Here is a 13,995-nt window from a genome sequence, read left to right on the forward strand (position 1 = left end):
CTTTTCCATTGTAGGTTATTAATACAAGATATTGACAATAATTTTTAATGTGCTATATTGTAGGTCCTTGTTGTTTATCTATTTTATATATAGTAGTGTGAATATGTTAATCCCAAACTCCTAATTTATCTCCCCCCACCACTATCCCCTTTGGTTAAGCATGAGTTTGTTTTCTATGTCTGTGAATCTGTTTCTGTTTTGTAAATAAGTTCATTTGTATCATTTGTTTAGATTCCACATATAAGTGATATCATATCATACTCATCTTTGTCTGACTTATTTCACTTAATATAATAATCTCTAGGTCCATCCATGTTGCTGCAAATGGCATTATTTCATTCTTTTTTATGGTTGACTAATATTCCATTGTATATATGTGCCACATCTTCTTTATCCATTCATCTCTCAGTGGACATTTAGGTTGCTTCCATGTCTTGGCTATCATAAATAGTGTTTCTGTGAACATTGGGGTGCATGTATCTTTTCTAATTATAGTTCTGTCCAGATATATGCCCAGGAGTGGGATAGCAGGATTATGCGGTAACTCTATTATTAGTTTTTTGAGGAACCTCCATACTGTTTTCCATAGTGGTTGCGCCAATTTACATTCCCACCAGCAGTGTAGGAGGGTTCCCTTTTCTCCACACCCTCTCCAGCATTTATTGTTCGTAGATTTTATGACGATGGCCATTCTGACAGGTGTGAGGTGATACCTCATTGAAGTTTTGATTTGCGTTTCTCTAATAATTAATGATATTGAGCATCTTTTCATGTGCCTGTTGGACGTCTGTATGTCTTCTTTGGAGAAATGTCTAGATCTTATGCCCATTTTTTTATTGGGTTGTTTGTTTTCTTTTTGTATTAAGCTGTATGAGCTGTTTGTTCTTTATATCTTTAATAGCATCTTAGTGTGATTATTTCATTTGGTACAGTAATGCTATGAGCTAGAAAAGGTTGATGTTATTCTCACCATTTTACAGATGAGAAAAATGAGATGGAATGTTTAAGTAACTTGCTTATGGTTATACAGCAAGTCCATGCTGGAACTTTACAAAACTTTATTTCCACTTGGTACTCTGGATGGCTTCTGCACTTTTCTTTGATAATGTAATGTGTTAGGTCACTTATCCATGTATAAAACCCATTGAAGACATGTCTCTGAGTGAAAATTTATGCAATTCTTATTGCATTGATGACCATGTTTCGAAAAAAGTATTATTCATTTATAAGAAGAGCAGCTTTGTGGACTGCCTCAGAAGTACAGGATAAAACTTGTACATTATTTTTTATAAGCTGTCTTTAAATAATTTCAAAGTCTGTGAACTTGAATAACATGTTCATTGATTTTCTGATGCATGTTTATACAAACAAGATAAATTTACATGAATTATATTTTAAAAAAATTTGCCTATTTTGTTTCCTAATTTATTCTATCCATTCTAATTCACTAAGAAAAATCTAAGTTATTTCTTTCTACATCTGAAAAATTAACTAAAGAACTAGGATTGTAGTTTAGGAAATACAAGGCAAGATTGCTCTGTCCCCACTTTTCTTCCCCCAAAACACACACATATATATATACAAATACTCATATACCCAGTTTCAACTATCCAGGGATTTTATGTGTAGTTATTGCTTCAATTTTTCTATATGTGGGTATATAGTTTTTATTTAGGGAAATGCAGTTATAATTATCTTTGCATACTGTTAAACTTTGAATCATGCCTTACTATAGTTTTCCAGTTTCTCAAAATGGAGTTGTAGCTTCCTTTATTTTATGCCATGTTTTTATACTATTTATGTTTTTCTTTTTTTTCTTTTCTCTGATGGTTTAATGAGTCAGGCACTAACAATGTTTTTCGCTCCCTATCTTTGCCAGTAGCTCCAGGAAGTACTTTTCTTTCAATCTAGCTGTTGTCTCGCCCTGAGCTTTCAGATGAAATGAAGACAGAAATGTACCTCCCTACGTTACAGATTCTTTTCCTATAAATCACTGTATGTGGGGACAAGACAGGAAGGTCAATAGAATGAGAGAAGTCAATTTTGTACACTCTTCAAAATAATATATGAGTTATTTAGATACAACAAAAGCTTAAGTCACTATTCAGAAATCTAGTTCATTTCATAATGGTTTCATTATACTGGAAAGCTTACTTTTTTATGGATTTAAAATGAGGTGAAGGGCAATTCAGCTCTTTTAAATTCAAGTTAAATGTACTTTGTTAAAGGTTAAGAAACATTTGCTAGAATTATGAGCAATTTCCAGCTAGTGTTCCATAAAAAGAAAACTTGAAGTTAAGTTCATGTTACTCTCCCTAGTAGAATTCCATAGTGACTGGAATGGTTTATGAGTAACTATCATATGGATAGGGAAAGGGTTGGAAAAATAGGATTTGAATAGAAAGTAAGGATGGAAAACTCCATCTCTCCCTCCCCCTTCTCCTCACCCTCCCTGCTTTCACATCTGCCCACCTCCAACACACACACACACACACACACACACACACAAACAAAACAAAACAAAACAAAACCCACTATACCAGAAGGGGAAAAGCTTATGTTGAAAGTCTCCTTTAGTGGTAAATGGAACAGTATAGTTGAGTAAATTGTGTGTGGCATTGAACTGGAATTTCTTCAGTGAAAGGGCTTATGTTCTTAAAGAGCTGAAAAAGGGCTTAAATTTTCTAGTAGCCTGGAATAAAACTGCACAGGAGGCGCATGTGAAATGCAGCATGTGTTAATAGTTTTGCAGCAGAGTCCCATTTGAAATGTAGCAACACAGCTGGAGCAGTGACTCATCACACTAACATCTACTGTTAACAGTCAGACTCTCTCTAGTAAAGGCTGCACTTTCTCACATTATAAGGAGCTTCTTAGGCTGTTGTGATAGTATGATACGTTCCCCAAACTTGGTCAGGCCCACTTGAACTTAACATTGTTGAATACCTGCCATATACTAGGCATTTTTCTGCATTTAGTTCTTACACCTGTTTGGTTTTATTTTCCCCATTTTATAGGTGATGAATTTGAGGTCACACATCTGGGCTAATATTCAACTGGTTCCACCAGTTGCTTTTAGCCTGTGCTTGTTTTGATTGTTTGATAAAAATGAAGATACAAAGAAATTTCAAGGTAGAAGGAAAGACATTTAAGATAGCTCATGTCAGGTGGCCTCAATTTTCTCAGAAAAGTAGGGAGAGAATTCAAAAAAAAAGTGGTAAAAATTTGGAACACAGCTACTTGAGAAAATGTAATGGGGGGTTAATAGTGAAAATAAAGTGACATTCCAATTTTAATAACCAGAATCCAGCCCATGAATCCAGCTGCTGCCCTACTTTGCAGATGGCCTGATGGTTTCCTGAATACTGGCTACATCTTCCTGTCAGGATTCCAAGGGACTTCCCCAAGGATAACAACCAGCCTGGAGCTGAGTTCTTCTTAATGATCTACCATGATGGATCTATTTACTTTTGGTTCAGCCCTCCCTAGACTGGAATGGTCTTCAATTGTCAACTTAAATATTTACTATGACAAAGGCAAATTTTTTAAGGAATTGAGGTGTGTGTGTCTGTGTGTCTGTGTGTTCCATTTGTTCCAATTATGCTGAGTAAAATAACCAGATTCGAGTGACCAAAACAAAATATTAAAATTTTATTTTCTTATAATTATTTAACTTTATTCTTTCCTAAAAGTTTGACTATTGCCATTTTAAATCCATCTGTATACTGTCTGTTTTTCACAAGGCAATTATCCTCTCAGTTTCTTCATCTATAAAATGTGTTGTTGTGAAGATTAAAGGAGTTCATATATATAAAGCACTTAGAACCATGCCTGGCAAGAGGTAAGTGCTATGTAAGTATTAGCTCTTGATTATTATTATTATTACCATTATTATTATCATCACCCTCATTAGTGAACCTGTGTAAAATGAGCTATTAATTCAGTGCAAGGCCTTATTAGTAAATGTATAGAAAATAAAAACGATCCTATGTGGTTCTTGAAAGTCTTAAAATTATCAGGAGCTGATCACACATGGATAACATTGAGGTTTATCAGCTAACAAGGAAAAAAGTTCCCACTGAAGCTGTAAAAGCCCTATTTCCTTCTCTTTTCAGCTCCAGAAATCTATCTTGTGAACTGTTACAGCTTAATTCCCATTTTCATCATGCTTTTGTCTTATTCAAAGTCTCTCCACAACCTGTCTCACAAAGTTCAGACATGCATCTGATCAACAAACAAATATTTAGTGATTATTACATGCCAGGGACTAGAGGTATAAATACGACTAAGGCATGGCCTTGCAATTGTGGAGTTTACTTGCTAGTGGACAAACAGGCACATAAACAGATAATTATAGAACACAGCAGAAAATGCAATGATGGAAGTGCATACAAGGTGCTACGGGAACAGAGATGAAGGACACTAGAGTTCAACCCGGAAGTTTCAGATAGGGCTTCCTGGAGGAAAGGATGCCAAGGCTTAAAGAATTTCAAGCAGAAACTTAAGTGTCTTCTCTGGGATCCCAGGGCTTCCTTATTTGGTCCTTTTTAACCCTCCAGCCATTTCTCCATTCCTCCCAACATACCTTACCTCCCCACTCCTATTGGACCAGTCTCATAATTATGTCCTTGAAAAATCCAGTTTTGATCCTATCTCTAATTCCTCGTCTCATATGGCATTCTCTATCAGATATTCTCTGCCTGGTAAAGTGTGTTCTCCTCTCCTCCATGAAAACAGGCCCTACTTTGATGCAGTCATATACATTCCTATTACTTATGAAAGCATATCAAACAGTCATATTCAGATAGACTTTAATGTTATTTTTCCACACTTTGTAACTGTTTATTGTGTTTTTCTTATCACCCCAACAAAACTATAAGCACCTTAAGGAAAAAAATAGTTCATAAGTTTATTTTGTTTCACAACACCTGGCAAAGGGTCAGCCAGAGCAAAGTACAAGATGTCAAAAATACTTACTGAATTAAATTGTTTCACCAATGACTTTTCTGGTTTATCTGATGTTCAACAAATTCATTTCATGAAAGTTTAGAAGTTCAAATAACCAGAGGAGAGAACATTCTTACTTCTGTCAGTTAATTTACTAACTGAAAGTCAGTAGTATTACATGAGAAATAAACTAGCTTGGTAGAATTTGTGAATGTAAAGAAAATGTGAACCATGGAATAAATTACACATTTGGTTTATAAAGCAGCCTGTGAATAAGGTTCTTGTACTTGGTAAGCAGTAAAAAAGCAGTATATTGTTGAGAGGGAGTGTATTTAGGGTAGAGTACAAGTTTGAATGGTCTTTTTTGTAAGGAAGTATTATATATACATATATATATCAGTCAAGTAAATGATGAGAATTATACATATATGTGAATGCTGCACGCATGCACACACACACACAGAGTGTCAATAAGATAACAGAAATAGCAGTTGGGAAAACCTTTTCATAGCGCTAATGATGGGCATTTTTAAACTCAGCACTTCCTTCTTATTTCTTTTTATTTCTTATCTGTTTCCCTCCCACTGTTATTTCTCACATTGTTCCTCTATGTAGTCTTTTCCACCTCACTCCCTCCTCTCTAACAAAGAAACACTCCACACACTTTCTCATTCACACTCACACACACACACACACACACACACACGCACCTCAATTGTTTCCTACACTTTGTGTTCAAAGTACAAAACCAGCTATCTCCAGAGGGTGTCTGATAGTGCCGCCATTAATACACTAGACTACTGAGTGGTTTTCAAACTTTTGCTCACGAACCCATAAAAGAATTTTGAAAACAAAACAGAGAGACTCTGTGCCAGTTACCAATTTATTTATTGCCTCTCACCTCTAAATCCATCTTCCTTGCCTGCTCTGCTAAAATGGATCTGGGACCATTAAATATTTTTTTCTTTGTCAGCTAACATGATATTAAACCTTGTCAGTAGAGGGCACAGGAGAAGGATTGCAGGAGAAAGAGGTTCTTCCTTCCTGGTTTCAGTATGCTTTCTCAACAGGCTCCTGCAGAGCCCGTGGCTTTTCTAGCATCTGGCTCACGCAGTGCATACAGATTCTCTATTTGCAGGCCCTTGCAACGTGGGCGGCTTCCCCAGCACCCAACTCCTTAGCCTGCGCAGCCTCTCCAGCCCCCAGCCCTTTTCACTGCTTCTCAGGTGACAGGCTCCTGGCTTCTCTGGAGCGAGGTGCAGCCTTCAGGGCACAGGAGTGAGCAGCACCTGGTGGCCAGCAGCCTCCCCTAGCACTTCCCTCAGGTAGTTTTGTAGTGGAGCACTCCCAGGGAGACACTTCCCAGCAAAGAGCTTTCCCCAGCACCCCAGAGGGGAGGTTTCTAGCAAAGTCCAGAAGGCAGATTTCCAGAAATTTACAACATCATGGCCCCAGTGACTCCTGTGCCATCAGCCCCAGAAAGGCTGGGCGGGGGGCGGGTTGCAGGGAAAGCTCTTCCTTGGGCTCTATCTCAGCCCTAGGGTCCACGATAGCTTCCTATATTTGCTATCTTTGTATTCTTTAGAATTTCTATTTACTTCTTACTAGCCAATCCCTCATCACCATAATCCTCTGTCACACACAGTAATTCTCTACATTAAACTTTCCTGTTCAAATTACTGTGTGGCTTCTGTATCCATACTGGGTGCTGACTGATACACCCTTCCTCATACATTTTAAAGTGACAGCTAAAATTTCTTATCAAAAATTTAAATAATTGAAAAAAGATAAATTACCTGGTGTTCTGTATATAGACATGCTTAAAATATATTTCTGTCAAAATCTTAGAGTGACATATCTAGATCAGTTAATGAACGGGAGAAGTCCACCATATAACCTAATTTGCAAAGGCAGTCCTCACCGTCCTGTCTATCAAGTAAATCAGACTTATTTCCTGTACACACACACACAAAGACTTTCATTTAAAAATTTTGAATAAATATGTTGATACATGTTTTCATGACACACATCTCACTTAAGACTGGTAGAAAATGGATAGACGGACAACAGATGGAGAGACAGATAAGCAGACAGCTGGCAGGCAGACTGAGCCTTTCCAAGATGAAATACTGTTTCAAATACTTTTTTACCAGTTCAATATTTCTCAGTTTTTTTTTTTTTTTTTGGCCTTGCTTTCATGGGTCTCTCCTTCAGAAGTAATGCCTTCCTGAACTGTCCTTTTGCTTGATGCCTTCAAGATTTTATCCTGTGACAACAAGTCATAGTAATATTTGGGATGGGTGGAAGGTATGATATCTTTTGTGAAGTGGGAGAAGGGTGACTATGACAGAGGAGATTGGAAGGAAGAGGTGGCCGACTACAGACTCTCTCAGACACAGACAGCAGTTTCAGGAAAGTATATTGTATAGCGGTTGAGGACCAGAAAATTGCTTCCCTCAAAACTGTCCATGCCCTGTGGCCCCATGCCCTGTGGCCACCCAGGGTACAAGTTCTCCAGTACGAAGAAAGTGGCACCAGGACAAAGAATACTGTATTCTACAATTAAGGCCAAAGCAGGGATACTGTTCCCCCTAGAAATGACAAGAAACCAAGTATGGAGAAGCACACTTTTTTTTTTTAAATATAGAATAAAAAATATTAAACTATATTCCTTAAAAACTTAGAAAACAAAAGCTTTCCTTACAAGAATGCTAAAGTTTCCTTTAGAGTCAATATCACATCAAATATGAAATCCTGAACCCCAGCAGCACCTATGTTTGCATAAGGGTCTTGCTTTTACTATTTGTGACTCAAGATGTCACATGGGTTAAATCCTTCATTTACAGTGGTTCTGTTTCTTATTTAAAACAGTAAGTTTTCCTTAGATCCACTACTTTACTGAATCACATAATAGGGAAAGAAATGAAGAATCTTAAACAAAAAGCAAAGGAGATGTGGCCAATTTTTACCATTTGGGATATTAACAAGTTTAACATGGCTCAGCAACTATCTTAAGTGTTATATCAACTATTATGACACAAACTAAAGGTGTTGAAATATAAAGACGTGTGTTTTCTGAGAGGAAATGGGTGACAATTTGAAGGGCTGGTTTTTTTAACAGAAAGAATAAATACGTAAGAATTCAGAACAGATTCTCAACCAACACTAATGTGCAATAAGGTTTATGCAAGTTAAGAAAGGTTTTAAACTTAAAAAATTTTTTTTTCAAGGAAACTACTGTTTCCTGTTATTTCTGGGAAATCTGTAAATGCTAGTGTTTTCAAAAGGAAACATTTGTGGAGAGATGTTAAGTATGTTTTACTTGCTACATATATCAGATTCTTGTTTGTTCATTTCCCCTAAGAAGTCTGTAATTCTGTTTTAAATAAATGACATTTACTCTCAATTAAGGTTTCTTTCTTTTTATTCCCCCAAATCAGCATCCCTATGGGAAGTACAGGGCTTCTAGGATTTTCTCCACCTACATAAATAAATTTTTAGTAAAGAGCTTTCTTTCTTGATTAAGATCCATAAGCTCCAGAATACACTGTCTGAATTAACTATTCTGTTGAAAAAGTCTATGTACTGGCCTGTTTTATAGTAAACTATTGGGATCTTTCAAACAAAGATTCTGGATTAATGCAAAACTCAGAGTATGTAATTTACTTATATATGCACAAATATCTATTATATTTCCCACTTTATTTTCAATACAGCTATTGCCCTTCATTCCTCAAGTATGAATAATCAACTTGGTGGATACTATTCAATCTGAAAGACGCACACAGAGAACTTCCATCATGGTCAAATAAATAAATTTAGGGCCATCACTCGATGACAGAAAAATCAATAAATACATAGACATTTCTACGTTCACCAAAATCTCTTTTATAGCTCTGCTAAGCACCATGGTTACTAAGATGAACAAGTTAACGTTAGGTATTTTAAAGATCCAAACAATGAGAAATCAGCCAGTCTATCAAACTGGTAGTTTATCGTCAAAGTCAATAATTACTTTTGTTTTGGTGGGGGGGGGGGAAATAGAAAAATTAGAAAAAAGAAAATTTAGTAATGGAAAGATTGTAATGTGAACAGACAATACCAAGTTTGTTGCCATCTGTGATTTGTCCATATCCATAGGTTTTTAACATACTTACTTGAACAATGGAGTTCCACAAACAACACATTTATATATTCCAGGATCTTTGTGATGTGTATATTCTCCTTCGAAGGCACTGATACACAATAAACAGAGCATAAAAAAATTTAATTAAACAAGTTAGCATTATTTCTTATAGAACTTATTTGCTTAGAATACATTTTTCTAAGAAAACTTTCAAGGGCTTTTTGTCCTAAAATGAGAACAGACCAAACATATGGAAATCTGAACATTACTAATACATTTCAAATCTGTATAATAAAATGTGCATATAACAACTCCAAACTAGTGTGGGTTAAATTTTTTAAAAAATCAGGCCATCTAGTTATGTAATGCTTAGAAAACTTTTTTTCCTATTAAAAAAAAAAAGAAGCCTGTAGTACAGATTCACAGAAAAAAAACATTATTACATAAGATTTCTGCTACTCTACAGTGTCCAAGAGTATATACCAGAAAATGCAGAAGGGTCCAACACTTCCAGTGGAAGGAGTCTTATTTTTTGGTTTGAAAAGGAATATTGCAGCTTTAAGGGAATATTTTTCTAAGTTAACAATCTTAAAGGCTAGGAGGTCATTCAGCTAATACAAATCAGCTGTGCTAGCCCAACAAAAAGTCTGTGCTCTGCAGCTTGTTTTTATTATCCTTTCACCCTCTTTATGAGGTCCAATTTTTTTATAAACAGAATTTTTAAGAATGACCTAATCTCTAGTTGTTTGTGTGCATTAAATCATTTTGCTAGTCATGTACACAACAGGACGGGTAGATGACTTGGACCAAGACCGAAGTCCATCGCTAACTCATTGTGCAGTAAAGGTGTACGTTGTCAGAGATTCAGCATTTGGTGAATTCAGTAAACAGTATATACTGTGACAGGAAGACAGTGTTGCCTATTAACAAAGACCCCACGTGTGGTAAAGAGCTCTTTCAGTTCATGAATGAAAACAAGAAGTTACATCATTAATAAATTTGGATCAGAGGTAAGTTACAGCCTTATGCCAAGCTCCATGGTATAAATTAGACAACAAAATGGTTGGACTTTGGCAAGTTACCTTTGAGCTGGAATCAGCTGAGAGAGACTTTATTCACTACAAACAGTCTTGGAAGTGAACAAACTCTTTTTTCGGGACTTAGGGCAAACTTCCAAGGACCCAAGCCATGTGAGGGCAGTTATTGAAAATTTTTGACATTCCAACCACAAATGAGCCAATAAATACTTTCTCCACATGTGCTTCAAAAAGAAATTGGAGTGGGGTAGAAAGAAACTAAATTATGCTACCTTCTTTTTGCAGCCAAAACGTCTATACTTACAATGGCCACCTTCAAATTTTCAGTATCCTGGCAAAGTGCCATGTCCCTCATGGTTTTGCTTACTCTGATGTCTTCCCAAAAAATGTACCTAAATCGCTATTACTTCCACACATTTTGTAGTAAACTAGAAACAGGCCCTTAACAAAAGCCTTGTGACTTTACAAAAGATAGAGTGTTCATTAAATGGGGGAAAGAATAAATAAAACTTAGTCTTAATCTAAGCAATACCATTTTCAACCTTTTCAAGGATACTAATTTGTAGACTTTAGCAAATAAGTATAGAATCCTTTAAATTAAGTGGCAAGGAAGAGGATTCAAAGGTGGGGCGGGGGGATAAGGAGGATGAAGAAAACTAGCTCTTGCTTAATGGCGTTTTCGTAAGCTCGCCTTACCTTTCGGTCCCTTTCTCCTGAGTGACATGGTACTGCTGGGGTGTCAGCCGCTTCCTCAGTTCCTGCTGGGAAAAGACCACCTTACAGCTCTTTTTATCCCTACATGACCCTGGAAAGAGAGAGGATGTGGGAGAAGGAGGACTTTTAGCTTGAATCCTAAATAACTGCTTTGGCTGGCCATCACAGCACAGCTTCTGCAGTCACTTGTCAATGACCAGGTCAGTCCCTAACACACTAGACAAACTTACCTGAACTGCAGCTGGCTATTTCTCTCAGTTTAAAAAGAATGGTACTCAAGATTCAGGTGATTCCACTGGAGCACTGACAATGTGCTATAGCCAAAGCTGCTGGCAGGCAACAGTAAAAACCCATTGAACATTCACGAGGTGGGAATACATCCTTTACGTCTCCCAGTACCTTGAATTTCTTTTTTTCCAAATGAATTCAAAAAGCATAACTCTATTTATAAGCATTTATGCTGTATATATAAGAGGATGGGCATATTATATTAAACAATAACTCTCCATTCGTTTTAGTAGAATAGCCCAAAACCTTCCTCATTCAATTTCCAACCTGGGTGATTTAAATACTATCCTATTTGTTTACTGAACCCTAAAGATGTATCTTTCCACAGCTAGGAATTCTCTGTGATTCTGTCAGAGGCTTCACTAGGTTCTGAAGAGTCCTTAAAAACAAATATCTCTTGCAAGACTGTATCTTACCGCGCTTAAACGGGCAGCAAGAAACATTTAATAGACTGCAGGAGAAGGCATTTACACTAATGCAGATTCAAGAAGTTCCAAAGAAAGAGTGAGAAAAATAGGGAGGGAGGAAAGACAAAGAAAAGCAAAAGTGAATGTGATTTTATTTAGAGACCTACATTTTTCTTTTTATAAAGTATACTTAGAAAGACTTCACTGGCTAAATATATTTGAATGGTAAAATAATTTTAATTAGATTCTAATAACAATGTTAGCTTTTACTTCAACTTATACAGACCGCAATAAAATGTCCAGACAATACCCGCTTATATGGGGTATTTTGTCTTACCTGAACAAATGACTGAAAAGAAATACAGTCGGCCCTCTGTATCCACAGATTCCACATCTATGGATTCAACCAAACACGATGGAAAATATTCCCCCCCCCAAATTCCAGAAAGTTCCAAAAAGCAAACCTTGAATTTGCCATGCTAAGGCAACTATTTACATAGCATTTACATTGTGTTAGGTATTATAAGTAATCTAGAGATGATTTAAAGTATAAGGGAGGATGTGCATAGGTTATATGTAAATACTACGCCATTTTATATAAGGGCCCTGAGCATCCTCAGATTTTGGTATCTGCAGGGGGTCAGGAACCAATCCCCCATGAGTACCACGGGATGATCAATAACTCCAGACACGGCAACCCTTACTCACTGCAGTACAATTGCTTTTCTTTGCTTTTCCATCACAGTGCGAAAGAGGCACGCAGATGTCACCACATGCAAAAATTTCCTACCATGTTACGAAATTACTGAAAGAAAGCTTGCTTAGTTCCCCAAATATTAAACTCAATTTGTTTTGAAACATAAAAGAAATATGATTTAGGAATAGAAATGCTTTCTACTTCTTTTACTTTTAAGGCACCTAATGTCATAGTATACGAGATCACTGAAATTAAAACAGGAGAAACTTAGCTAACCACTGACTCTGATTGTGGGATTGAAGAAGGATATCAGCTTCCAGAATCAGGGCCACCAAGATAGAGTGGTTGATTCTCTATGAGAAAATATGGAGGCAGCAAAAGAGCAAACCAGAGCCGAACAGCAAAACACACCTTTGAGTAGGCCTGTGGGTTGTCAAATAGCGCCTCTTCTGACCTTCCACAAAGGATGTTGGCCCTGCTCTGGCCTGAAAAGATCCACAGGAACAGCTGGCAAATCACACTAATGGCATGTTGGTCTCTCATCTCACTGAACCCCATATTACACTAGGCTTTATGCAAATACCTACTACTTACACTTTTAATATTTTCTAAGAGATAGAAATGATTCCCTGAGAAATGTTTGTCCTGTCAGAACAAGCCTCTCCACAACTTGAATGAAGAACTGGCTGTGATAGGTGAGTCTCTGCTCAATTTGCTATAGACGTCTTAAAAAGTAACTTTTTGTTTTTATTGCTTTGTATGTTGAAAGGGTTGTATCTTTGTGGATTTTATCCCCCAAAATTCATTAATTGTAAATCTAACATGACAAAATAACTTGGTTAAAATTATTCTTTCCAATGGCATAGATAATTAAAATCTATACAATTAGAATTAAACAATTCTGTCTAAAATATTTTTGTTAATATACGTTCATTCATACAAAAAGGCCAATTGTGTTCCCAAAGTTGAGAGAACTAAGCTACCCATCTGTATGTCATTTAGTACAAGAGAAGCAACTGCAGGTTTAAATTACATGGTATTGGATTGCAATTTCCTAACATTGGATGCTTTTCTGCTTTTTTACCTTGAGTCATTTACTAAGGAGTGTTCATAAAAAGTAGCTTAAAGCACAGATGCTTGCAAATCGTTTAGGCAAAGATGTTTCTCTCTTTTTCATTCTCCCTCTCTCAAAAATCTCTCTTTTCTGAAGAAAAAGAATAAAACTGTTGGTCAGTATTGACGAACCATGTCAAGGATTTGTACAAGGAAAAAAGGTAAAATTGAAAACATCTGATTGAAGTAAATAAGACAAACATAAAAGCTTCACTGGTGAATGAAGGGTATTGAAAAAACTTTATTTCATAGATTAGAAATTACTTTTGATCTAAACATTCTTAAAAACAGATTGTTTTCTACTATGAACCATCTCATTAGCTGTGCTACAGAGACCTCGTTTTAATGGCAAGCTTTGAAAGAGTGCTGCTGTACTCTTTTGTTAGTCTCCGTCTTATTTGTAAGGGGGATAAAGATTTCATTCCAGCTTTCTTTGTTTGTCTTTCAAGAACCACTAAAGCAGTATTCACACAAATTTTGTAGGAATGTGCCCTATGTCATAGCCTACAAATTATTTGGGTTTGGTGCACTTAAAGGTCATCTTCCAAATTAGCAAAATTTTCCTACATCCTGGCTTTTCAACCTTAAATATAAATATTGTTTCCTAACTGTAAGTGAGGTTTGTTCTTTGAGAAATGCTAGTGTTTATTTAAAGTTGTCAAACTT

The 13,995-nt window shown here is 36.4% G+C and overlaps 1 protein-coding gene across 1 annotated transcript in view; it reads right to left on the reverse strand.

Moving 5' to 3' along the window:
- Nucleotides 1–13,995, reverse strand: part of MSRB3 (methionine sulfoxide reductase B3) — a 164,704-nt gene that overhangs the window by 104,069 nt on the left and 46,640 nt on the right. Inside the window, exons 2-3 of the mRNA XM_060165534.1 lie at nt 10,807–10,915; nt 9,105–9,182 (exon numbers count right to left, since the gene is read on the reverse strand). Of these exons, the coding sequence (XP_060021517.1) occupies nt 9,105–9,182; nt 10,807–10,915 (187 nt within the window). The remainder of the gene's footprint in view (nt 1–9,104; nt 9,183–10,806; nt 10,916–13,995) is intronic.

The sequence above is a fragment of the Lagenorhynchus albirostris genome, chromosome 11 (assembly GCF_949774975.1).
Source record: "Lagenorhynchus albirostris chromosome 11, mLagAlb1.1, whole genome shotgun sequence".
NCBI lineage: Eukaryota > Metazoa > Chordata > Mammalia > Artiodactyla > Delphinidae > Lagenorhynchus > Lagenorhynchus albirostris.